We start from the raw sequence: 27,465 nt of genomic DNA on the forward strand, positions 1-27,465 counted from the left end.
GAGGTGGACCTGCGTGTGTTGTTACAGGAGATGAAAGTGGAGATCTCCGAGAAGATGCATGTTCGAGATGTGGTCCAGGAGCTTAAATCTGACTTGGCTGACATGGGCGCCCAACTCAGTGTGGAAAGTTGCATAAATACTTTTGAAGAGAGGGCATCACATGCACATTCGAGTATAGAGGAGCTGAGATCAGAGTATTTGGAATTGACCACCAAAGTAGAGGACATGGAAAATTGTGTACACGAAGTTCCTGAGTTGGCAGAAATGATTAAGCGACCTGCATCATGGCCTCTGCAGGACTACACATTTGATCCACCGATAGAGCGAGTGCACAGATTGTTGGTGTGAAGAAACAGTGTGTGTTAAGCCTGTAAAATGTATTGGATATTTTCCTGCCTTAATTATGTCCTGAAGTGTATTTCTTCTATTGGCCAGCAGGTGGTGTTTCTTTGCTGTAAAGATGTTACAGGGAACTGAGAGTTCTTTTTCTTTAACACAAATAGGGAGCAAGCAGCAGTATACTTTTAAATCTTGTTGGCTGGGCTCTGATTGGCCCAGGAGCTTATTTCCTTTAGAGTGTACTGGTTTTGCCTCCAGTCTTAGCCAGGGAGACAGATCTCTTTGCTGAGAGCTGAGGTTTTGTGAACAATTATATATCCTGATCTTCCCAGGTACTGTTTAGACAGTATACAAATGTTTAGTTAGTGTTATAATTGATCCATATTTCTGTTACCTGCTGTTTGCTGATTGCACATTTTTTGTTCATTGGTCAGTTTTTAAGTTAGACTAGTAAAGAATCTTGGTTGTTTGTGTGTTGGGTCTGTGAGTTCTTTCTGGGAACTGAGGGGCCACTGGGAGTGTGGCCTCCAGTAATCTAGAAATCACTGGGGATAATTTGGGAGCAGGAGACTCGCCTAGAGGCGGTTGTGACCCAGTCGGTGAGAGGAGGGTGCTGGTGTAGAGCACATGGCAGGTGCAGGCGGCCATGAGCTATGATGCGGATAGACCCTCTAAGTGGCCACGGGGTAACCCCAGGTGGGTGGCTAAGCATTTCATGACAGTTGGGTCCCTGGTTGACGGACATATCTAGAAATATTATAGTCTGTTTTCAAAGGTTTGTTGATAAAGAGATACTGCTTCACAAAGCCCAGGAGATGGGACAGGTACAGTGGAATGGCCTGCAGATTTTGTTGTATTAAGCTCTTGCTTGTACTACGCTCCAGAAGCCCAGAGCCTTTAAGGACTTTACCAGAGTGATAGCACAGCGGAGTACGCGCTACTGGTGAAGTTTTCAATTTGTCCTCTTGTTGACTATTAATGGTATGCATTAAAAAAAATGACAACGTTGGAGGAGGCACATTTCTTGCTGAGGAAAGAAGGGGCTCTTGTGCTGTAACTGGTTCAAGCTGGTTGCGCCCGAATGGATGTGCATCAGGCTGGAGGAATTTTGCTGGTAGAAGGTGACTTGATGGAGCAAGTAACTTGTGTGCCAGCCCGGCCAGAGGGTGCCTTTGGGGCCCGATTGAGACTGTTAATTTTAACTGTGGGAGTTTTACCTGTCTGCTTATTGAGATTATTTGGGATGTGTGAGGTATGGTGGGGGTCAGCTCTGGTTATTTGCAGAGGGCTGTGTGTGGAGCAGTTTGATTGGTATGGGTAGGGTGCAGAACTTGGTTTTTTTTTTACAGGAGATAGGTGTTGGGGGCTGGATGGTGGGAAAGTTGGGGGTGTATATGGCTACTTGTGGAGAGTACATCCCTTTTTTGATAAGTGTGAAATTTTTTGTTTTTTGTCCCACATAGGAGGGAGGGGAAGACAGGGTTGGTGGGCGGGTAGGGTGTGAAGGGAAGGGGGTGGGGCTGGTGGGAATAGAGGAGGGGAGGGTGGGGTGTGGTGTTTCTGGTATGGGATAAGAACATAAGCGTTGCCATAATGGGACAGATTGAAGGTCCATCAAGCCCAGTATCCTGTTTAGTACCTGGCAAGATCCCAACACAGTAGGAAAAAAAAAAAAAAGAGTTTATGCTGCTTATCCTAGAAATAAGCAGTGGATTTTCCCAAATTCATCTTAATAATGGCTTATGGACTTTTCTTTTAGGAAGCTATCCAAACCTTTTTAAAACCCTGCTAAGCTAACTGTTTTTACCACATTCTCTAGCAATGAATTCCAAGTTTACCTGGTAAAGTTCCAAAATTGGGACTTACTGAAATTTATATTTAAACCATTAACCAATAGCCAAGTTTTCAAGTGAAGATACAATTGTAAGCTATTCTTCAGGTAGGTGACGTCTTTTCTGCAATCCAGTGTATAGAAATCATCCACATACAAATGTGTTTATGTATTAATTTTTTAAATTTGAAACATAAGTGTTGGCTGCCTTTGTCACTAGTTAAGTATTGCTTATTTTAAAGAAAAATTACAGGGGTCGATGTTTGCTATGTATGCAAATAGCATAAACCCAAAAACATTTGTTTAACTGAGCTCAATGAATATCCAGCGTTTTTTTTTTTTTAAATGTGTGCTTCCAAACTCAGTAGTTTACCTGCAAATGGATACCTGGTATTGCTGCAACACATTCCTTGGTCATAGATCCGTTTGTGCTTCTCCTGACTTGGTACAGACTTATAAGAATCTCATCAAAAATAACGGATGAAATAGCTGCTTGGGTGGGGGGGGAGAGGGTTGGGCCACTGTTTTACTCTCTCATCCCTCTACCCCATTCCCCCAGCCTTGCGTGCTTTTCTTGCCATCTTGTCCATTTTTGGCAACATCATAGTAACATAGTAAATGACGACAGATAAAGACCTGAACGGTCCATCTAGTCTGCCCAACAAGATGAACTCATTTTACATGGTATGTAATACTTTGTATGTATATCTGAGTTTGATTTGTCCCTGCCTTTCTCAGGGCACAGACCGTAGAAGTGCGCCCTGCACCGGTTTTATTCTCCAAATACCGACGTCGCCACCCAACGTCTGCTAAGATTCCATAGATCCATTCCTTCTAAACAGGATTCCTTTGTGTTTATCCCACGCAAGTTTGAATTCCATTACCGTTTTCATCTCCACCACCTCCTGTGGGAGGGCATTCCACATATCCACCACCCTCTCCGTGAAAAAATACTTCCTGACATTAGTCCTGAGTCTGCCCCCCTTCAACCTCAATTCATGTCATCTTCGATGCCATAGCAGCTAGTGGTGCGATCTGTGCCACCCCACTCGATCTCAGCTGTGTTGTCTTTCATATGGATAGTGGGGCCTGGGCTTCCCACCCAGGTTCCTCTGTTTTGCCCCCTGTTGGGTGGTGGGGCTTGGGTAACCTGCCTACCATGCCATTCATTCATACTTCTGTCCTTTATATTTGACAGATGGTGACTTACATAAAGCACTCCAATAAATCCTAAGAACACAGCAGCTTTTTTTATATATAGTAAGATGTCATTTAGTTACCCACCAATCGCCTGTCTAACATTCCAGAAACCCCCAGCAGATATTTTGGCTTTTTAATTGTTAGTAGAATAAAGGTGGGTTTTGTATTGATGGTATAATTCTTGCTGGGACTTTCTGAAAGTTAGATTATACTCGCATACTGGACCTAGTCATGCATTTGATGAGTTGGATTTTCTGTCCCTTTTTAGTGGAATCCTGGTCCCAGGAGGATTTGGTGTTCGAGGTACGGAAGGGAAGATTCAAGCTATTTCTTGGGCACGAAAACAAAAAAAGCCTTTCTTGGGTAAGAGACTACATTATTTCTTGAATGTGAGACTTTATTTCAAAATGATGCAGCCTAAGGGCACAAGGGAAATACAAAATTCTGAATTTCTTTAAGACCTGGCACAGTCTGAATTTTACTTCCATTTGGAAGGGGCAAAGATGGCCAACGTACAGTCAAATGAGTTCATTCTTCATGCTTAGTCAAGTCTTACAGCTCAATAACAGTACTTCAGATTCCACTTTGTTAAAGGAAGCTGGATATATATCGAACATAAATATTTGTTCAGTAACTTTATTTGACCATTAATTGAATTAACTTCCAAGAAACAGTACAGTTTTTTTTTTTTTGTTTTAACTTCAAGCTGTTTGCTGTTTTTTTTTTGTTTTTTTTAAAGAATTGGGCTAGAATAGCACAGGTTCCTGTTTCTGGCATCTAAATACATGTGACAGCTGCTTTTGCGGAGGGTGTCCTCACAGTAACATAATAGTTGAAAAAAAATAAAGACTCTCTATTACTGAAAATTGGTGACGACAAAACTGTTGTCTGGTAGGCAGCTATTATGTAAACAGTGGAAACCAGTAGTATCCAATTTGTTTTTCCAGCTCTGGGCTACAGAAACTTCTGTGGAGGAGTAGCCTAATTGCTAGTGCCGCGGGCTTTGATCCTGGCAATCTGGGTTCGATTCCCACTGCAGTTCCTTGTGACCTTGGGCAAGTCACTTAACCCTCCATTTCCCCAGGTACAAAAACTTAAATTGTGAGCCCTCTAGAGACAGAGAAAGTACATGCATATAATGTGTACTGCTCTGTGTACATCTAGTAGCGCTATAGAAACGATTAGTAGTAGTAGAAACTGGCTTGAAATTCTTCTGTGCTTTAAATCTCACTAACAATCGTAGTTTATACTAATCTGATAGGGTCTTCAAACCATATTCACTGTTCTCATAACTGCTGCATAAGTAATTCTTTACTTCCTATCTGTTTAAATGAAATGAGACCTGGTTTAGCCTCCTCCATGTCTCTCTCACTTAAAGATAAGGCTGTGATCTAGGGGACTTCCGGTTGGGCTATGGAGGAGTGAAGAGGGGAAATATCGCTGCTCCGGAGCACCCAAGAAATCGGCATAATATTCAGCATCTAAACCTAACCCAAGAGTATAAGAATATATATAAAACGTCCCTGTATACGAAGAAGGTGGTGAGGAGACGGAAAGAGAGTGAATGGCAACGAAATCGACGCGAAAAGAAAGCCGCGAAAAAGGGCGGGCTGTAGACACCAAAATGGCGGAGAAAATTTCGCCGCCGTCCCCTACACCGAGTTCACTGTGGACCGCGGAAATAATCACGGAAGTAAAAGCGGCGGTAGAGCATGCTATGGACACTAAAATGCAAAAAATCATTGATAAATTAGATAGCATGGAGGAGAGGCACGTGTCCATGATGGCGGACATACAAGCGGCACAGCAACGGCTTGGGACGGTGGAGGATGAATTAAAGAGCATAACTACTGAACACCCAAAGTTGTCCAAACGGGTACAGGACTTAGAAGAAAAAATCGACGATCTGGAGAACCGATCGAGGCGGAACAACTTACGCCTGGTCGGTCTCCCAGAGGCCTTGCCTGACAAAGATCTGCAGAACTTTCTAGAAACTTGGATCCCGCAGGCAGCAGCGCTCCCAGAGCTGGCTGGCGACTTCAAGGTGGAGCGAGCGCATCGGTTGGGACAGCGGCAAGCAGGGGGAGATCGACCCAGAACAGTAATCTTTAAAGCGCTCAACTATGCCCATAAAATGAAAATAATACAAGCGCTGCGTGGCGGGAAACATTTGCAATTTCAAAACCAAAAAATCCTGTGCTTTCAGGATTACTCAGCTAAGGTGTCGACCGCGAGAAAGGCTTTTGTACCACTCTGTTCAAAACTGTTTGAGATGAATTGTCGTTTTAGCCTCCTTTACCCGGCAAGACTGAGAATTCAAGATGGAGGTAAAGTGGTCCTTTTTGACCGCGTGGAGGAAGCGAAAATCTATGTGAACAAGTTGCAAGACGACAGACAGCAACCCACATAAGCAATATCATAAAGAAAGACAGATATACTTTGTGGAAATCGAGGTGGTTTGATTTTGAAGCGGATGTAAAACCACCTGTTTGGCACCTGTTTGGCAGTAGTAATTTTTCAGGACATAGGATGGAGGAACTGAACCTTATGTGCACTGCGGATGGATTGCAGCTGAGGCAGAGAGCAAATATGAAGAAGGATATCAATCACCGAAAGGAGTCTAATGAGTGAACATTGCATGGTCGGGACAATATAGCCGACAAGCTGCAATACTGAAAAACATATAATCACTACTGGGATCAGTAGAACAACTATTTGATGAGTATTATAAACACATTGGACAAGATAATGAATGGCAGGATGGCTGAGGGAGCATTTGAATGAATGAAGGATTGGAATGATGAGTGGAGCGAGGGGGGTAAAGTGATAGGTTTAAGGCCATCTGAAATGTAAAAGGTTGTACCCTGCTGTGGTCTATATAACAAAGAGTTTAGATGAAGATCATAATTCTAATACAGGTAGAGTCCCTATGGACCGGGATGGACCACAGTGGGGTATCTACAGAGGTATATAACATATGGTATAGAATGAATGACTGAATGCCACTGAAGAGATTATATGCTAGACTAGGAAGTGGCAGAGAGAAGTCTGAAGAGTGGCTGAGAGGAGGCATGCTCAAATGATCTATGAGGGACAATGCTATGTTTGAAGGAATGGAGGGAGGGGACGGATCCGACTAGCGGAAAGGGATTGGATGACCTGTACATGCAAGGGTGGGTAGCTCTAAGTCCAGAACGGAATGGATTCGGGGAACCGAATGGGAGGACTGGGGGAAAAAGGGAAGGAGGGGGGGGATGGGAGTTTGGGGAGATGGGAGGGGTTTTCGGGGGGAGGGCATTGCGCACAATTTGTAGAAACATTGGATGGGGGTAAAACTAAGAATTTGGAACATTCAAGTCTGGAGGGGGGGCGGAGGCTGGGACGCCCTCTCACAAATAAGAGAAGAAAGACACTAGAGGACACTACCCAAAGGGAGAGATTAGGGATAGGTTAATATGTCTAACCTAAAATTTATTACTTGGAATGTTGGAGGGATTCACTCCCCAATAAAGAGGCATAAAATCTTGAAAGTACTTAGAGATAGGGGGACCTCCGTTGCCTTCTTGCAGGAGACGCACCTTTCCGCGATGGAGCATGCTAAGCTTAAAAGATGGTGGGTGGGCAATCTTGTAGAAGCTCCAGCAAAAGGAAGGAAGGGGGGTGTAGTAATTCTATTCAAAAAGGGCCTGCACTTAGAGATAAAGAAGGTCATTGTGGACCCAGAGGGCAGATATGCTTTGGCCTCGGTAATCCTGGAGCGCCAACCTATGCTATTGTGCAATCTTTATGCCCCAAACATCTTTGATCGAACATTTTATACAAAGGTGATTAGACAGATATTGGACATGGGGGATATACCGATAATATTAGGAGCAGATCTTAACGATGTGGCAGATCCTCAAATGGATAGATCCAACCCTACTGACAGAGAATTAACAAGGATAGTGAGAGGGGTGAACCTATTAGAGTCAGCATTGGGTCTGGTGGATGGATGGCGAACATTAAATCCTTTGGAGAAGGACTTTACACACATGTCAAGGGCACACTCCACACTATCTAGAATAGATTATCTGCTAATATCAAGAGAACTCTTCACGCAGGTCGAAAACACAAAAATAGGGCCCATAATGATATCCGATCATGCTTGGGTGGAGTTAGGCCTTCGGGGAGGGCGTTCTGGGCAAATGGAGAGCGGTTGGAGATTCCCATCGCATCTATATAGAGATAGAAACTTCACTCCATTCTTACTCTCCAAGTGGCAACAATATAAAATAGATAATGAACAGCACAGATCAAATGTAACTCTGTTCTGGGAGACAGCAAAGGTGGTGCTCAGGGGAGAAATCATTTCATATGTGAGTCACCAAAGGAGAGTGAGGAGGCGAGAGCTTTTACGCCTAGAAAAACAAGTGACTGTTCTACGACAGCAATATGGAGTGAGTCACTCATTGCAAATAAAGAAGCAATTATTGGAAACCCAACAAACATTAAACGAGCTAATACATCTAGAGGCCAAGAAATCATGGGCGTACTATAAATATCAACTATATAAGTTCGCGAATAAGGGTAGCGCTCTCCTGGCTAGATTAGCAAAGGGTAGTACGGGTCGGAGTAAGATAGCCACTCTGGTGGATTCAAAAGGGAAGCGGGTGAATGATGATAAAGCAATCAACAAAGTGTTTAGGGAATTCTTTGCTAAACTGTATGAGTCACAGCAATCTCAGTTGGTAGATAGTGACGTTTACCTGAATAGCATAGAGCTTCCTAGAGTAACGAGTGAAGAATTATCACAGCTGAGTGCCCCAATAGACACAGAGGAAGTGGCATGGGTAATTAAGCAAAGTGCTCTGGGAAAGGCGCCAGGTCCTGACGGGCTCCGCAATGAGTTCTATAAATTATTACAGGACGATATTGGTCCGGTCCTGACAGAGGTCTTTCAGGAATCTATTCAGCAACGAGCCCTCCCGAGACATCTGAACACAGCACAGATTATAGTTTTAAGGAAACCAGGTAAACCTGAAGATCAGCCAGAATCTTACCGTCCCATATCCCTACTTAACACTGAGGTCAAACTTTTGGCCAAGATATTGGCAAACAGACTGGCAAGAGTATTACCATCATTAGTAGCTGAGCCACAAGTGGGGTTTACTCGGGGAAGGGTTATAGCCAAAAATATAAGACGGATTCTGGCGGCTTTGGAGACAATTGGAAGGGAAGGACACCCAGCTTTACTCATCAGCTTTGACGCTGAAAAAGCGTTTGACAGAGTGGACTGGGGCTTCATGTTTGGTATATTAAAGGCTTACGGGATAGAAGGCTGGTTTAATGAAGCTGTGCAAACATTGTATAAAGACCCCGAAGCCCGTGTATACGCAAATGGTATAACTTCAGATAGATTTAAGATTAGAAGAGGAACTAGACAGGGATGCCCTCTCTCCCCTCTGCTATTTGTTCTAACTCTGGATCCACTGCTGCGGGAACTGCAGCTTAATCCCGATGTAAAGGGGGTACATATAGGGGACTTTCTTTTTAAAACAGCTGCGTTTGCAGATGACCTATTGGTATTGATAACTGAACCTAGAGATTCCCTCCCCTACCTGATGGAGAGTCTGGCGGAATATGGGGACTTTTCTGGTTTCCGATTAAATCTTTTAAAATCAGAAGCGTTGGCTGGTTCAGATGATTTGCGGAGGTTGTGGGGAGAGGGATTCCCATTGCAGTGGGCAAACGCATCATTTAAATATTTAGGAATCCAGCTGGCAATGGACCCGACGAGGTTATATGACATTAATGTGCAAAGGTTCCTTCGGGAGACAAAGGAGCAACTGATGCACTGGGCAAATTTGCCATTGACTTTATTGGGACGATTGCATTTGTTCAGAATGATGGTCTTCCCTAGATGGCTCTATCTTCTACAAACCCTTCCTCTGTGGCTACTCAAAAAAGATTTAGAAACCCTTAGGAAATTAGTGATGAAATTCTGCTGGGGGGGTAGAAAACCTAAAGTGAGATGGAAATACCTATTAGGGGCACAAAAGATGGGGGGCTTAGGACTCCCAGACATCCGCAAGTATAACCAGGCGTGTCTGTTAAGACATTTGAAAGATTGGTTGATGGACTCAGATACTTATACACATGTGGAGCTTGAGCGAGACCTCTTTAGGCCTTGGCACCTGGTATCTTTGATACACTCTCCAAGGAGAGATTTACCAGAAAAAGTAAGAGGAAGTGTGCTATTAAAGTCAATGAGACATGTGTGGAAAACGGTGCTCATGTATTGGGGGCAGGATAGTAGAGGAAGTGTGTGGTTGCCTCTGAGGGGGAATGTTTCATTCAGGCCCGGAGATGAAAATAGGATTTTCCGATTATTAGAGAGTAGGGGAGTCCATTCGTTGGACGAGCTGGTAAGGGAAGATGGATCCTTGCTCTCGTACGCTGACTTCTTGGAGAAGTGTGGGCAAAAAACGGCCACTTGGCTGGCGTACAGGCAGTTATATCACTATGTGCATACCCTCCCACCAGATAGTCTACACCCACGATTTGGGAGACAATTAAGAGAATTATTAGAAGGAGATGCAGCGGGACAAATCTCAGTGTCCTGGTTTTACAATAAATTAGGTAGGCTTGCAAGGGAACGGGACCTGACAGAGGTGGCACATAGATGGAGTATAGAGTCAGGCAGAAACATCTCTACACAGTTAATATCGTCAGCTCTTCAGAGTGGGGTAACCATAGTTCACAATGCAGAATTACAGGAGTGTCACTTCCGCACTATCCATCGGGCCTATTTCTCGCAGAGACAAGCTTTTAGAGCAGGAGTCTTGACCACACAGAACTGTAGGAAGTGTCTCAGGTTGGAGGCAAACTTATTTCATGGGATTTGGCAGTGTAGGTCAATATCATCATTCTGGGCGGCAATTGGTAGATACCTGACAAGGGTGTTGGGGCGCACAATCAGCATAACATTTGAAAGAGCTATATTCAGTATGCCCAGACTCTGGATGGGAACCACGAGGGGAGAGAAAATGTTTCTCAGCAAGGCCTGCATATTGGGGAAAAAATGCATCTTACTCCACTGGACTGAGGATTGCCCACCCTCCTTTTGGCACTGGAGGAATAGACTCCAGGAATTATTGACATGGGAGTCTAGAGGAGCGGGACTGTCGCCGGGAAGGCAGCGGAGGTTTCTAGCAATCTGGGGGGCATATATAAACACCATATCACCTAAGGCGAGAAGTCAGATCTTGAATAGACTTCCCTGGGACCAGTGAAGGGAATTGGACTATAAGCAATGCGCAGGGAGGGGAAGGGAGGGGGGGAGGGGGGGGATTTTGGGGGAATAAGGAAAGAGTCTTGGCTAGGTAGGTTAAAGGATGGATGAGGCCCTGATCTCAAGACCATACCTGACATTTGTTTAACGAGGTCAATATATATTACGGTTATTTCCCAGTTCAGGGAAGGTTTTAGATGACTGAGGCTCAGGTCATTTTGAAGCTAATAAAGTTAATAAAGTATACCAACCTGAGAAGGAGGGGGAAGGGATGGGGGGCATAGGGGGGAGAAAAGCTTCTAAAACACAAAATAGATGGTTGTTTTGTATTATCTTTAACCTTGGTCTACAAGAGGATACTGCCGCAATATTAAACGGCCAGGTATGTGATCTGCGATTTCGGTGGATCAAGATAGGCAACCAATCAGCAACATACAACAAGAGTTATTAGTTGAATTTAATATTTTATTTGGATGGTTATGTACAAACAAAGAGATAAATATTCTGTTTATAAGCACAAAGGTTTGGGGGGGGAGAAATGTGGGAGGGAGGGAGGGGGGGGGGGGGGGAGGAAAAAACCTAGATAACAGAAACCAATGATTGTTCCATATAAGTATGTTATATTATTTACACAATTGTACATCGAAATGTACATTCATGTTTAACATGCTGAACCATTAATAAAAACTGTTGAAATATAAAGATAAGGCTGTGATTGTCTGCATTTAACTACCTTGTATAGTTTATTGCATTATAACCACAGCATTGGCTTGGAGGCTACATAAGTGGATGCTGGCCAGTATATGGGTAACTAAAAGCATCTTTAGAAACAGAAAGCACATGTATGCTTTTCCTTACAAAACTGCTGCTTACATGTGTATCTAGTAGCAGCAGGCACACATGAGTGTATCTGCCTGCTGTGGAGTCTGCAGTGCATCATAGGTACTTTGTAATAAGTTAGTGGGAATTACTGTGAGTGTGTCTTACTGTTTTAAAAGTGACTTCTCTCAGATCTGGCTTACCAAAACTTTGCAGAGTGAAAATCTTAGTAGGACTTGTCAGCAACTTCACCTATATATCTGTGATTTTGCTGCTGTACCATCTGTATGACTATTAAATTCCAAAGCATAGCTTGCCTTTCAACATTGTTTAAGGAAAACAAAAGGTGTGATTTTTGAAATGTAACATTTTGAGTAGCTAAGAGCTTGTAATAAAAAGATTAGACTAAAAATGGAAGCTGGAACTGTATAGGCTGTCCCTCACTAAGTTTTTGCTTTCTTGTAATTCAGGAGTTTGTTTGGGAATGCAGCTTGCAGTGGTAGAATTTGCACGCAATATTCTTGGCTGGCAAGGTAAGAATAATCTGGAGATTTAGGGACATAGTTATCAACAGGGGCTGCCATTAAGAAGTGTTTAACATAAGAATAGCCATACTGGGTCAGACCAATGGCCCATCTAGCCCAGTATTCTGCTTCCAACAGTGACCAATCCAGGTCACAAGTACCTGGCCAAACCCAAATAGTAGCAACTTTAGCACAGGTCCCTTTTTTTATGGAATGACTTATTTTACTGTTAACCCCAGTTATTAGTAACTTATGTCTTTAACAGTAGGGGTTGCATGGTTACATATGGGTTAGCCTACCTCTTTTAGGTGAGATCTGTTGTACTTAAAGCAGCAGTCCTAACCACCATATCACCACTCATATGACCCCCCCCCCCCCCCTCCCCACCACCATACACCTTATCCACACATTGCAGAATCCATGGCAGCATATCGGAGAAAGATTAACAGTTATTAGTCCCTTTATAAAGTCGGAGTTCAAGATGGGCTAATACTGTCATGTGACTCAACCATATCGGATAACTCGGAGATTCCTTTCTGTTCCAAAACTGTAAAATCACTTTACCCCCCCCCCCCCCCCCCCCCCCCCCAGAGTGGACACCCCAGAGGGAGTGGACTGCATAAGAAGTGATCTACAAAAATTAGAAGCTTGGGTAACTGCTTGGCAGTTAAGCTTTAATGTGAAAAAATGTAGGGTGATTAGGGTACAGAAATCCAAAGGAGCCTTATGCAGTAGGAGGTAAGAGGCTGATATGCACAGACCAGGAAAGAGACCTTAGGATGATTGTATCCAAAGAGCTCAAGACAAATAAGACCAAGGCCAGAAGAATGCTTTGCTGCATAGAGAGGGGCATAACCAGCAGAAAAAAAGATGAGACTGCCCCTGTAGAAGTCATTGCCGAGACCACATTTGGGGGACTTTGTTCTGTTTTGGAGGCTGTATCTTGCCCAGGATGTAAAAAAAAAAAAAACCCCAACCCAAAACCTGAAAGCCATTCAGAGGAAAGCAACCAACCTGGTCTGGGGTCTGAGCCCTGAACCAGGATATGTATGAGAAGAGACTTGAAGACTATACCCTGGAGGAGGGGAGGGACAGGAGAGATATGATACAGACGTTTAAATTCTTGAAAGATAGCAAGGAAGAAAATAACCTTTTCCAAAAATGGAGAGGCAAAAGAACTAGAGAACACAAAATAAGTTGCAAGGGAAACTTAAAAGCAACATCAGGAAATACTTTTTCATGGACAGAGTGGTGGATGCCTAGAATGCTCTTCCACAGGAAGTGGTGAGGTTGAAAACTGACAGACTTCAACAAGGTGTGGGCTAAGCACAGAGGTTCCCTATATGGCCTGAAGATGGAATAAAAGTATAGAGTATTTTCATTTACAGTAAATCTTAATTCCTTAGCGTCCCTCCGGACCGGACCAGGATTGGACTGATGGGTTGTGCTCGCCTACCAGCAGGTGGAGACTGAGAAAAAACTCTGACTCTAGAGAGCCAATAGGAGCCCTGGCCATGTGACCTTAGCCTCAGTATTTTCTCAGTCTCTCAGCAGGTAGGAAGTGAGCCCATTAGTCTCTCTCCTTTTCTCTTTAGATATTACAGATATTTGTGATAATTCTTCTGTGCCTGGAATCTTATTTAGAGGCTTGACAGGGTTTCCTTTCTCTTCTTTCTTTGACAGCCTCGGGGGTGTTAAACTCGGGTGTCTCGAGTCCACCCCCCTTCCTCCCCATCTCCCTGGCTTAGCAGGGAAGGGCCGTCCCTTTCTCTGGAAAGGTGTACCGTCTTTGGGAGAGGCAGCCACTTTTAACAGGCAGCTGCTTTAAAAGAATTAAATCAAATAAAAGGAAATTCAAAGAAGCAGCCTTTCTTTCCCCAGACTTCTAACGAGCAGGCAGCTCCAGTGTTTTATTATGATTGAGGGGTTATAAAAAAAAAAAAAAAAACAGAAGAAAATAATTCAGTATCTGTGACTTTAAACAGCGATTTTTCTCGTCAGATTTAATTTCCTCCATTTTCTTGCGTTTTGGTGGCGGCAGTTTAAACAAATGAAAAAAAAAAAAAAAAAGAAAGGTGCGAACCGCGTAAGCGCGGCCACCTGTTTTTTCCGATATGGCTTAAAAGTTCAAACAGCTGCTGTCGGTCAGCGTCGCGCAGTTCACGCAGCCGGAATGTGTAAATTTTGCTCTCCCTTCAAGGTTTCTTCGGGTCCGGTGCTGCCTCCAGTTTTTTCAGGGCCTTTTTCGCCGGCTGTTGTTTCTTCGCCGTTCCACTGGGCTCCGCTTGTTCGGAGGTGTCGGGCGCGCTGTCGACGATCGCCACGGGGCCAGTGGAGCGAACGGCGGCCATTTTGTTTCTCCCTCCATCTTATCAGTCGGGGATCTCTCTGCTGAAGGTAAGGCTGCAGTTCATAGAGCAGTTCGGCTCCAAGATGTGTACACTTTTGTATGTGCTGAACGGCGTATTCTAAAATGCTCTTCACATCAGCAGGCAATATTTGGTTGAAAGGGGGCTCCTTTCATATATGAATATATAACAAGCTTTTCTTCTTTTAAATTTCTATGTATCACGGGGCTGTTAACACTAGTTTTTTCTGGTGCTCAGTCATTTTTCATTGCCTGGTGGAAAATCTACATCTTATCATAATATCATAATTCATTTCAAGCATTTTTCTCAATAGCTGTAGTATTATACAGTGTTTTAAGAACTTTAGAAACTTTTTCTATAGGCATAGAGTAAATTTCTGTCTTTCTCATTCCCTGGTGAATAGGACTACATCGTCTAAGAGTCAATTGATTGGTACTTTGCAATTCTGACCATAATATCTTAGTTCCTTTCAAGCATTTTACTCCATGCCTATGATGTAATATAGTGTTTTAAGAACTTAACAGACACTCTCAATGGCTGTAGTGTTATACAGTGTTTTCTTTTTCCGACTTTAAGAAGCCTTCTCTAGAGGCATACAGTATATTGTTCAGATGCCATGGGGATATATCAGCTCTTTCATATTCTCTGAGGGACAGTCCTGTCTACCAAGCTCCCGGTCACTCAGCTGCCTTAGCAGGCATGCTTTATTCATGTCTTCCCTTCTTTTCCAACTGCCTTGAAGCCTCTCATATTTCATTTTAGCTTTCTTCTGGTTTTTACAGGACATATGGTCACTTAGAGGATAAAGTCATCATTTCATTTAAAGATAGTGGACGGTCCTCAAACCATCTACTCGTGTTTGCCTCTACTCTATCAGTTCAGCATTGGCAGATTATAAACATCCTGGTTTGGTCCAGTATGCCTATACATACCATCTGCTATCTCTTCCTCTTCCTTAGAGACCTGACGTTATATCAAGCTTTCTTGAATTCAGATACAGTCTTGTCTGCACTGCCTTCACCAAGTGGCTGTGGCACAACTTCACTTTTTTCGTTACAGGTAATTTCCAAGTTTGTCCTTTTTCATTTTCATTCTATGCGCCTTCACTCCAGAGTGTTCTTTCAATTGGAAGGGGATTCACTCACTTCCTGTGTATTTATACCATAGGTACATAAGTATGGTTATGCTGGGTAAGGCCTAAAGTCCATCAAGTCCAGCATTCATATCTAATGGGCATAGGTACATAAGTTTTGCCATTCTGGGGAAGCTCAAATGTCCACCTTTCTACAGCCAGAACAGCATTAAAGAAAAAAAAAAAAAAAAACCTCTCACGAGAGTATCGAACAGAAATCTCTGCTCCAAAAGCAAGGCTTTGCAGTAATTCTGCAAACTAACGCATACAATATTTGCCATGGCTGTTCACCACTAGGAACACCGGGGACCCTGGGCCTAGGTTCGGTGTTTTAACCTGAAACAAGCTCAACATTCATATCTATTGGGTGTGAGTCTGGTACTACTACTACTACTTAACATTTCTAGAGCGCTACTAGGGTTACGCAGCGCTGTACAAATTAACAAAGAAGGATGTTCCCTGCTCAAAGGGGCTTACAATCTACATCTCAGTGAGGGAGGACGCATGACCGTGGTACGTGGATTAGTGGTATGTGGATTAGGGAGATCCAAGAAATTACAGGCCGGTGAATCAGACGTTCATACTGGGACAATTTTTTTCTGTCCGGAGCGTACTACCATAGCTGGTGGACTCCTATATTCAGAACTTTCTATATTCAGAACTTACCCAACTATGGAACGCCATAGAGATAGGGTTGGAGTTTGTAGCCCTATTTAACTGGTGTCCTTGGTCACCCTTCCTCTTCTCCTCAGGATCCAGAGAATGGCTAGTTTTTTGCTTATGCATTAACCGGTCATTTTCAGCAGTACTCTCTCTTCCGTTCTTTTATAGATCTAAGAGGATGTTCATTGCGCTCTTAGGGTCATTTCATTCTTACCTAGACGACTGCCTAATTGGAGAAAGTCTTATCAGCAGAGTTCTCAGGTCACGCACCGGGTGTTGCATTTCTTACAGTCTCTAGGTTGGGTGGTGATTGTAGCCAGGCCTCTCATTTGATCTCTCATTTGATCTCTCATCAGATATCTCTGATTTTCTCTTTGTTTAGTCAAGTTGGCGCACAGTCTTTTGTCTCCTCTGCAAACATCCCAGTTTATATTTTTCTTGGTGACCTTGGGCCTTCGGCCATTTCCTCGCTCTATTCTGCAGAATGCAATTTTACTTTCTAATGCCCAAGAAGGAATTTTCCTTCATCCTATTGCGAATCTCAGGGTCATCAATCGCGCTATTTAAGTGTCATCTAGTTATCTCAAGAACCTTAGTTCTGTCATTGGGATGCTTCGTGCAGTACACTTTTGGCAGAAGCTTTTTTGTATATATTTTTTTTCTGGGGGACCTCAGCAATTCGTTTTACCTTCGGGTGAATTTTGTTTTCCCTACTGACAAACAAGGCGGAGAGAGCTATGTTGGTCCTTGCCATGGCAATGGGTTATGTCATCTGCCAAGGAGGAGTTAAGAGTATACTCTTGAGTTTGTACTCATTTTTTCTTAGTTGTGTCACCCTGCATTTAGGTGAATGGACTCTCATTTTTTCAGCCTTACTTCCTCACTGCGACACTTCAGGGCTATCTCTTTTTGCCTTCAGGCTCACGAACATTTCTTGCTTCTTCCGTTCAGCAACAGTCTTGACGGAGACAGGGACAGATGCCAACGTCCAGCAGGGGTTTTTCAGCCTTCTTTATGCGTTTCTTCCATCATCTCACTAGGTGTTTACGCAGAACCAAGGCACCCTTCTACATCCGGACCCCCAGTCACTCAAACTTATGGCGTGGTTCCTGGGTCTGCAACATCTTTGATATTTTCGCAGGAAGTACTTCAAGTTTTAATTGCTTCCAGACAGAAATCTACATTAAAGTCCTATGAATCAAAGTGGCGACGGTTCACTCTGTGGTACTCCTCTCGCCACTTCATTCCACAAACAGTATCCATTTTGCATGTTTTGGAATATCTTCTGCATCTTGCGAAATCTTGTCTGTCTTACTCATCCATTAGAGTTCATTTGGCAGCTCTATCAGTGATGCATGATACTGTTGACAACCGCACGCTTATGCAGCATCCACTGTCAAAGCGGTTTCTTAAAGGAGTCCTGCACCTGTACCTCCCGCTTCGTCCACCAGCTAGGTGAACTAGGTGAACAGACTCTTAAAGTTCTGTTTTCTAGTAGCCATAACTTTTTCTATAAAGTTTTCCTCTTCAAGCAGTGTTTCCCAGTAGCCATTGCAGCAAGTAGATCTATGTGTGGAATACTTATATGGTTGGTAACTTCTTTTCGGTCTGCTGTAGTTTAAAGTTTTCACCTTTCCCAATCGGTTTTTTCTTATTGGTTTTGTCCTTCTAGCCAGTAGGCGTAAAAGTTTTTCATTGTTTCTAACCCGCTATATCGCGAAGGATCAAGGAAATGAGAATGTCTATTTCTCTTCTCGCTGAGAGGGCAGTTCCACAGCGTATTACAACATATTCCACAACTTCAGAAGCGGGCTCTATTCTTACTACGGCGATTTTTGGTGCTCTCGGTGCACATTGGTAAGTTGGCAACTTAGTCCTAGTTTCATTTTATTTTGCTCATTGGGACACACTACATGTTAGTTGTCGCCAGGTGGCCTATGCAGCATGAACATTTCTCTGCAGTTTTCATAAGGTCCCTCCCTTCAGATTACTGCTTTGGTACTTCCCATCAGTCCAATCCTGGTCCGGTCCGGAGGGACGCTAAGGAAGGAGAAATTAGATCTTACCTGCTAATTTGCTTTCCTTTAGTCCCTCCGGACCGGACCAGGCCCCTCCCATGTTCTCTCTACTCTTTAGCTTCTTTTATTAAGTAGGAAGTGTATTCAGTAGGAAGTGTATTCATTCCTTTACGATTCGTGGAACAATACTATATATATACAGAACTTTACGTGGTCTATACCACTTCTCTGGTGGTTGCTGGTGAGCTCAATTGCTGGAATCTATCTATAAAACCTTAAATACGCCATACCACTTCTCTGGTGAGAGTTGTGGCTGAGCTCAGTTGCTGGAATATCTATAAAACCTTAAATATGATTTACCACTTTTCTGGTGAGAGTTGCTGGTAAGCTCAGTTGATGGAATATATATAAAATCTTAAGTGGGCCATACCACTTCTCTGGTGAGAGTTGCTGGTGAGCTATAAGACAAGTGAGCCATACCACTTCTCTGGTGAGAGTTGCTGGTGAGCTATAAGACAAGTGAGCCATACCAATTCTCTGGTGAGAGTTGCGGGTGAGCTATATTATATGTGAGCCATACCACTTCTCTGGGGAGAGTTGCGGGTGAGCTATATTACATGTGAGCCATATTGCTTCTCTGGTGAGAGTTGCTGGTGAGCTATAGTACAAGTGAGCCATACCACTTCTCTAGTGAGAGTTGCTGGTGAGCTGTAATACATATCGGGCCATACCACTTCTCTGGTGAGAGTTGCTGGTGAGCTCTGATACTTGGCATTGCCGAGTGCTTTGTGGCTGCTAGGATTCCATACGGCACAGAAGGTCTTTCTTTCTTTCCTGCTTTGTTATTCAAATACTGAGGCTAAGGTCACATGGCCAGGGCTCCTATTGGCTCTCAAGAGTCAGAGTTTTTTTCTCAGTCTCCACCTGCTGGTAGGCGAGCACAACCCATCAGTCCAATCCTGGTCCGGTCCGGAGGGACTAAAGGAAAGCAAATTAGCAGGTAAGATCTAATTTCTCCATACCTTTCACACTTCAAAGAATAAAAAAGAACAAGAGGCAAAGAAGGGGGTAGACTGCACTAGGCATTAAGTTTATAACCCTAAAGGGAAAAAAAAGGGGGGGGGGGTTAACTCACAGAACTGTAGATAAGATCCTGTCTACATTTCTGGACAGACTAGATGGGCTATGCTGGTCTTTTATCTGCCGTCATTTACTATATTACCATATTACATTTAGTACATTTTATAGGCTCTTGGCTTTCTTTACTCTCTATCTGTGTTCTTCCTGTGTTTCCGCATTCTTTGACATTCTGTTCAGCCTGTAGCTTCCCTACGGATCATCTACTCAGGTTTAGCATGTAATTGTCCTTTAGTCCCAATGCTTTTGGTGGAAAGGTTAACATTTTTTTTCTTTTTTTAAAAGTAAAGCCATGCAGCTGGGTTTGAAGTCTAATATGTTGGAATGGTAAACATATCCCAAATACTTTTTTTTTTTTACCTTTTCCCTACTTAAAAAAAAAAGAAAAAATAATCTCTGAAGTCTTTATTTCCAATAAAATAGGTGACCAGCTGAACTCCAGTGGTGCAGTTTATTGTTTTTGGGGTCTGAAGGTTTCTCCCTTCTGGGCTTTCAGCTCAATAAGACCTGGGACTGGAATGCTCTGTCATTGTAACGATGGCTCCTTTTTAAGCACTGCAGTCGTGAATCCTAAAGCTGGCCATTAGGTGTCACCACTGCATGGTGACAGACTCCCTTTCCCCAGGGGTTCTGAATATGGTCTCAGCATAGTCCAAGGAGCAGAACACTTGACCTTGTGATTAAACCCAGGACCTCCATGGAAGCGTACAATACTGTCACTGAGTCACTGGGACAATCCCTGAATAAAAAGGTACTAAAAGTTGGGTTACAAATAACAGAGATAAAGACCTATAAGAGTTTGGAGGGGTAAATTTGGGCAAATTTCATTTTTGTGTACTATAGGATCAGTAGAAAAGGGTCTATGCAAAATTTTAGCCTTAACTTTGTATCGATTACACAGATATAGATGTTTTAGGTTTGCTATTTTTCAAATGCGCTTTTCCAAAAAATGTAGTTTATCAATAAAAAAAAAAGTTTCTCTTTTTTTTAAAGACGTGATTAGTCCGCGATTATCCAATTGATATCTCTCTGTCTTGTGGTATAAATAAGTCACATATCCCACTTTTGGTACCTTTTTGCTCAGCGGGCCACATATAATTTCTAAACTGGTTTCTTCATGGCTCACAACATAAAATGTTACGGATAAAATGAATGAGCACTGCAGATGTACAGAGGCATATGCCATTGAGCTGTGTCACACAGTAACACATAACAAAGAAACCTTTGAGAAGTGTCATTTGCCTGTCCCCAGGAAAGATTGGTCAGAGTCCCTAGAGATTTAATGTATGGGGGAGGATGCCCATTCCCCATATCCCATGGAGAGCCAACAAGCATGCACCTTGTTTCCCCTTCGCAAAAACCAAGAGGGGTTCACAATATCCACAAAAATTCAACAGCACAAAAGAGAGTGGAAAAGAAACCAACTTCAAGAGATCAGTCCAAACCAAGGGTAAGATGCTCCAATAGACAATTTTATTTGGACCCTACACGGTCCGTGTTTTGGTTTTTAAAAAAGCCTTCATCAGGGGTCGATCAGTGAGTGCTCAGTTGTATACTGATTGACAGTGGAGCATATGAGTTGATCTCTCTAAATGTAGAAACAAATACTGTCTCACACCAACAAATTCTTATTGAATTTGGACTGATCTCTTGAAGGTGCCTTGCTTCCCCTCACCATCAGTAAGACATTTGTATCTCATGGACCTTAGTGTGCTTACTGTTAGCTCACAGCACGTCTTTACCTTTAAATTATTTTAGCTTAATTCTCATTGTATGTATAATCATGTAAATAAATTGCTATTCAAAGGTCATCTTTCTGTTAATATGTTTTATTTCAGATGCAAACTCCACAGAATTTAATTCCAAAACCAGTTACCCAGTGGTGAGTATGGGACTGATGGTTTTACATTTAGGCACATAATGCTTGGGCACTCTTTCTATTCTTGTTCTTCTGACTAGCAAGCGCTACAGCAGGGGTTCTCAAGCCAGTCCTCGGGACACTTCTAGCCAGTCAGGAGTGGCCTAATGGTTAGTGCAGCGGGATGCGGACCTGGGGAACCAGGTTCGATTCCCACTGCTGCCGGCAGTGGGTTAAGATCTTGGGGAACCAGGTTCAATTCTCTCTGCAGCTCCGTGTGAACCTGGGCAAATCACTTAGCCCTCCGTTGCCCCAGGTACAATATACTTAAACTGGGACAGTGCAAGTACCTGAATAGTTATATATGTAAACCGCCTTGATTTGTGCTTCAATAGAAGGTGGTTAAAAAAAAAAATTGATAGACTTAGACTTAAAGATGCTCACAATGAATATATATAAATTTATATACAATGGAAGCCATCCATGTAAATTCATCTGATGCATATTCACTGCGAGAATTCTTAAAACCTGACTGGCTGGGTGCGTCCCAAGGGCTGCATTGAGAACCTCTGGGCTATAGTGATTTAATTTTCTACAGGTAATTGACATGCCAGAACACAATCCTGGACAGATGGGTGGAACCATGAGACTTGGGAAAAGACGAACCATCTTCCGAAGCAACAGCTGTCTTATGAGTAAGTGCTGTGTTTCTTGTCCTCTTTCCAGCCTTGGTAGTGTTTTCTGGTAAGGGCAAGTGAAACTCTGACTCCTGGGCAGTACATACACTTGGGAAAATTCAACACAAGAAGAAATTATACATAGATGACTGTTTTCCTCGTCTGGCAGAGCAGTCGAGTCTGGGGCAGCAGGCTGCTGCTGTAATGGTCCTGAAAATGCACCTCAGAAGAGGGGCCTTCTTTGATAGCAAGAGCCTGAGAGTTGCCTGATCTTTTTTTTTTTTTTTTAGAGGAATTCAGGGATGACCCCCCCCCCCCCCCCCTCCAAAAGTATGAATAAAAATAGTACTCACCAGCTTCTATGACAACCTCAAATGTTATAGCCAGGTCCATTAGAGCAGCATGCAGGTCCCTGGAGTGGTGGGTGCAGTGTACTGTAGACAGGTGAACCCAGGCGATGCCCAATTACCAGCAGGTTATTGCCATGCAAGCCATTTCCAGGGGTTTTCTATTTTTCCCCCGGAAATGGTGAGTGCTCGGAGCGGGACTGCCGCCAGCAGCCGCGTTTGGCTGGCAGTAGTCCCGAAAGAGCGCCGCTCTGTAAAAGGGCCCCATAGGTTTTATTTATAAATATACTATGACCATTACTTGATGCGTGGACAGTACTGTACCATACTTAGGGTACGCCTGTGGGCTAATGCATAGGATTCTATAATAACTTTAAACCCTATGGACAGATTCATAGGATAACTTGAATAAGGCGCTGTTGGTCAGGGATTCTGAAATGCTTTAAGGGGCCCTTTATTAAACCGCGTAGGCGCCTACACACGCCCAAGGCGCATAAATTTTGAGTTGCCGCCCGGCTACTGCGTGGCCCTTGTGGTAATTTCATTTTTGACACGCGTCCACTAGTTGCGCTGGAAAATTATTTTTATTTTCTGGCGTGTGGGCGATAATTGGGTAGTAATCGTCATTCTACATGCGTAGACCATTACCACCGGTTATCGTGTGAGACGTTACCGCCAGCCACCATTACCACCGGTTATCGTGTGAGACCTTACCGCCAGGTCAATGGCTGGCGGTAACGTCTCAGACCCAAAATGGACGCGCGGCAATTTTCATTTTGCCGCATGTCCATTATCAGCAAAAATTTTAAAAAGGCATTTTTTTACAGGTGCGCTGAAAAATGATTCTGCGCGTGCCCAAAACACGCGTCTACACTACCGCAGGCCATTTTTCAGCGTGCCTTTGTAAAAGGGCCCCTAAGTTACAAAATAAATTGGTATATGTCAATGGACCTAAGGCGGAGCTTACTTGGAAAAGGGAAGGGCATAACCTTGTGCATTGAAGCAGCAATATAAAGTTCTGAACAGTATCCTCTTGCTTCACAGGAAAACTATATGGAGATCATGAATACATAGAAGAGAGACACCGACATAGATACGAGGTACAGATCTGTGATAATTAACTGCTCTTTTGCATTCATGCATGACAGGTAAAAGATGTGTGGCTAGAGAGACTACCAGAGTAATCGAGAACAAGCAAAGACAGTGGGGTGCAGGTGAGAGCTAGATAAGGGGAGGATCTGAACCTTTCCCTGTTTGGATCTTTCTTGTACGCTATTGCTTTTGTTCCTGCTTGCATGGAACCTGTGTGACTTTCCTCTTTGGTGACAAGTCCCTGTCTCTGCTTATACTTTTCCTGCAGGTGAACCCAGAGCTAAGGAACAACTTTGAAGAAAAGGGCCTGAAATTTGTAGGCCAGGACACTGAAGGCGAGCGAATGGAGGTGGTGGAGCTGGAAGGTGGGCCTCCTATGAATCACTTTGTGAATTATTTTGACATAGCATGGATTATGCTGTCAACAGCATATTGAGTCAGACAGAAGTACAAGCCACACCAGATATATGAGAGAGAGAGAGAGAAAGATCACGCTGTCTTCCGCGGGTCCAGTGCTCATGAGGATCTGTGATCTTATGGCTTGGCCATTGAAAGGACTTGGTTGAGACAAAAAGGTTATTTTGATTCGGCCATTGCAACCTTGCTTCATGCTTGGAAATTCTCTACATCCATGGCAGGTGTGAGGGTGTGGAGGATATTAGAGGGCTGGTGTTCTGAGCACTGACTATCTCCCTTCTCTGCTCAGAGTGCATACATCCTAGCGTTTCTCTAAGCAGATCTTCAGAAAGGATTGGCGTTGGGTTCTCTTAAAGTTCAGGTTGCAGCTTTGGCCTGTTTCAGGGGCCAACTACAGAAGATGTCTCTTCCAGCTCACCCAGATATCGTGTTTGATTCCTGCAGGAAGTGGGCTGCTTGTGGCCTTCCTTTTGTATGCTGTGTCCAGAGTGTAACCTTAATTCAGTCCTTCAGTCTCTTCCAAAACCGCCTTTTGAGCCACTCTGGAATGCCTTCTTGAAAGGTCTTACACTAAAGACAGACACCCCCCCCCCCCCCCCCCCCCCGATATGCAGTGCTCTCCACTGATTTTTAAAGCCAGTTTAGCGACCATATTTGATTGCTTGAAAACGTGGGATAGCTTTGGCTGGTTTAAAGATAACCAGCTAAGTCTGAATATCAACTTAGCCGGTTATCTTTAAACTGGCCAAACATAACCCGGATATTCAATGCTGGTCACCGGAAATGGCCCTACATTGACTATCTGGACTCTGTGCCGACTGCAGGAGTTAGCCGGTCTAAATCCCACGGTCTGAATATCGGCCCCAGCGTTCTTGGTGGCTGTTGCATTGGTATGTAGGGTTACGGAGCTTCGGGCTTTCTCTTGTCTGGATCCCTCTCCCTACGCACTGTTCCTTCCTTTCTTCCAAAAGTGGTATCAGCAATTCATCTCAACCAGTCTGTGGAGCTTCTGTCCTTTCACAAAGAGGCTCTGTATTCTTCCTTGATGCTTCTATATGTGCTTACAGTCTTCATTAGATATCTGGAAGTCATATGCATATGATTGGCATAAATCGGACAGACTGTGCTTTTTGGTAAACAGAGGCATGGCCTCATGGCTTCCAAACCCACAATTGCTAGGTGGCTGAAGGAAACTATCGCATCAGCTTATTTGCTTGAGAAGAAGGCTCCTCAGGCCTTATGGACTTATTCTACGGGGCATACAGTGGCAGAGACTTCCTTACTGTCTCTGGTGGATATTTGCAAGGCGGTGACATGGTCTATGCTGCATATCTTTGCCAAGCACTGCAGGGTAGTTTCCCACGCACTCTAGGGTTTGTTTTTGAACATCCCACAGGTTCTAGAATAGTGGGAAGCTATGTAATGGAAGGAGAAATTTAGGTCTTAGCTGATAAGTTTCTTCCTGTTAGTCCTTCCCACTATTCCAGAGGCTCTCCCGAGGGTTCTGAGATGTTTAGTTGGTGCGACGTAATAGGTCAAATAAGTACTGTCACCTTGCATGGTGCTTCCTGCTTCTCTATGAGATGAGAGAGGTCTACACATGTTTGCTTGTTTGGTTAGTGTTAGATTTATTTATTTATTTATGACATTTATATCCCACAGTATTCCCACCCATAGGCAGGCTCAGTGTGGCGTACAATAATTAATAAGCAACAATAGTACAAAGTACAAGTAGACAAGGTCACAGGAGAGAAGAGAAACAGCGAAGGAGGAAGAGAGGGGAGGAGATAAATCAGCAAGGAAGGAGTCGTGGGCTAAAAGGGTACGGCACCTGTAGGGCTCTTAGCGTATGCACTGCCAAAGAGGAAGGTCTTGAGTCACTTCTTGAAGGTCGGTTGATCAGAAGTGAATTTGACCTCGCGAGGCAACCCGTTCCACAATTGAGTGCTGAGGTAAGGAAAAGAGGAGCCATAGGTGGTCTTATATTTGAGGCCATGAGGGGCAGGGTAGTGGAGGTTGAGGTACGAGCGGGCCGACCTACGGGAATTCCTGAGCGGCAGATTGAGAGTGTCCATGTAGGAAGGGGCATTGCCATAGATGATTTTGTGCACCAATGCGCAGGTTTTGAAGGCGATGCGGTCCTTTACAGGAAGCCAATGCAGCCGCGCGCGCAACGGCCTCGAACTGTCAAGTCTAGACTTGCCGAAGATAAGTCGGGCTGCTGTATTCTGAGCTGTTTGCAATTTTTTCAGGAGCATACTTAAACATCCCCCATAGATGCTATTGCAGTAATCGAGATGGCTAATCACCAGGGACTGGACAAGACCACGGAACACATCTCGAGGGAAGTATGGCTTGATACGCTTAAGCCTCCAGAGAGAGTAGAACATTTGCTTGACTGTAGAGTTCACATGCTGCTCTAATGTCAAAGATCTGTCAAGCAGTACTCCCAAGATTTTTAGGGATGACGAGATAGGCAGGACAAGCTCAGGAGTAATCAATGTAAGGGGCCAGAGTTTGTTATAGGGAGAGGAGAGGATCAAGCAGTGCATTTTCTCAGTGTTGAGTTTGAATCTGAAGGAGTTGGCCCAGTTGAGCATGGTGTTAAAGCCTTGACGTATCCGATTGGTAATTTCAGTGAGGTCTTTCTCAAAAGGGAGGAAGATCGTGATGTCATCTGCATAGATGGGTTCAATCCCAGTTTGGAGAGAGCCGTTGCCAGGGGGATCAACATCACATTGAAGAGGGTAGGCGATAGTGGGGAGCCCTGTGGTACACCGCAGCCTGCTTTCCAGTGGGACGAGAAGGTGGAGTTGGCTTGTACTTGGTAGGATCTTGTTGTAAGAAAACCTCTAAGCCAGGCAAGTACGTTACCACTCGCACCGAAGTAGTCAAGGAGCTGCAGAAGATTACCGTGGTACACCATGTCAAGATTAGCGAGTTGTTTAAGGTTGTTGTGTTTATTTTGAGTTTCTCCTTACTGCTTGTCCACATAAATACTGAGGAACTGGACTTGATGCCAAGAGAGAGATGTCTCAGCTCAGTTTTCAGTTCTCTCTCCACCTGCTGATTGATTGGATACATCTGTGGGGGAAGGACTAATGGAAAAAAAATTATCATTAAGACCTAATTTCTTGGATCATATCTATTTGTCCTTGATTATATGACGAGCCTATAATGTGGTTATTGTGAATCGGATACAGCAGTATACTATAGTTACTTTATATGACATTATTCCGGATTATGCAGGCCATGTAGCCGAAACATGGCCTGTGTTGAGTTGCTTCAGAAAGTAATAAAGATTGTTGGGGTTTTTTTTTGGTCAACTCCACTGTCTTTTTTTTTTTTTTTTTTCTGTGTGTTAAGAACTGTGGAGGTTAGTTCTTGCCATTGGTGTTAATACCAAGACATTTCTGTACGAGACCTCCCTTTAAAAAAAAATTGTATACCCACAAAGTGAATGTCAGAATTCTAGGCCATTCTTAGAAGCATTATTTGTGTCTTTTTTTTTTTTTTTTTTCCATAGATCATCCATATTTTGTTGGTGTTCAGTATCATCCTGAGTTTACATCCAGGCCTATAAAGCCTTCTCCTCCCTACTTTGGCCTCCTGTTGGCTTCTGCAGGGAGACTCGCACACTACCTCCAGAAAGGCTGCAGACTCTCGCCCAGGTAAGCAGGATAAAATCAGGATTCATATCTTATTCAAGTGTACATATGTGCCTTCAGTTCAGCCACCCATCTATTTATCTCAGTTACTTTGTACTAAGCAA

General features: G+C 43.6%; 1 protein-coding gene across 5 annotated transcripts in view; it reads left to right on the forward strand.

The window, feature by feature from the left end:
- The window catches only part of CTPS1 (CTP synthase 1), an 83,459-nt gene that overhangs the window by 51,415 nt on the left and 4,579 nt on the right, over window positions 1-27,465 (forward strand). For all 5 annotated transcript variants that reach the window (XM_030217929.1, XM_030217928.1, XM_030217930.1 and 2 more), the window contains exons 11-17: window positions 3,639-3,733; window positions 11,930-11,992; window positions 21,141-21,184; window positions 21,759-21,855; window positions 23,229-23,284; window positions 23,545-23,641; window positions 27,220-27,364. In XM_030217929.1, the coding sequence (XP_030073789.1) occupies window positions 3,639-3,733; window positions 11,930-11,992; window positions 21,141-21,184; window positions 21,759-21,855; window positions 23,229-23,284; window positions 23,545-23,641; window positions 27,220-27,364 (597 nt within the window). The remainder of the gene's footprint in view (window positions 1-3,638; window positions 3,734-11,929; window positions 11,993-21,140; window positions 21,185-21,758; window positions 21,856-23,228; window positions 23,285-23,544; window positions 23,642-27,219; window positions 27,365-27,465) is intronic.

Source organism: Microcaecilia unicolor, chromosome 11 (assembly GCF_901765095.1).
Source record: "Microcaecilia unicolor chromosome 11, aMicUni1.1, whole genome shotgun sequence".
Taxonomy (NCBI): Eukaryota; Metazoa; Chordata; class Amphibia; order Gymnophiona; family Siphonopidae; genus Microcaecilia; species Microcaecilia unicolor.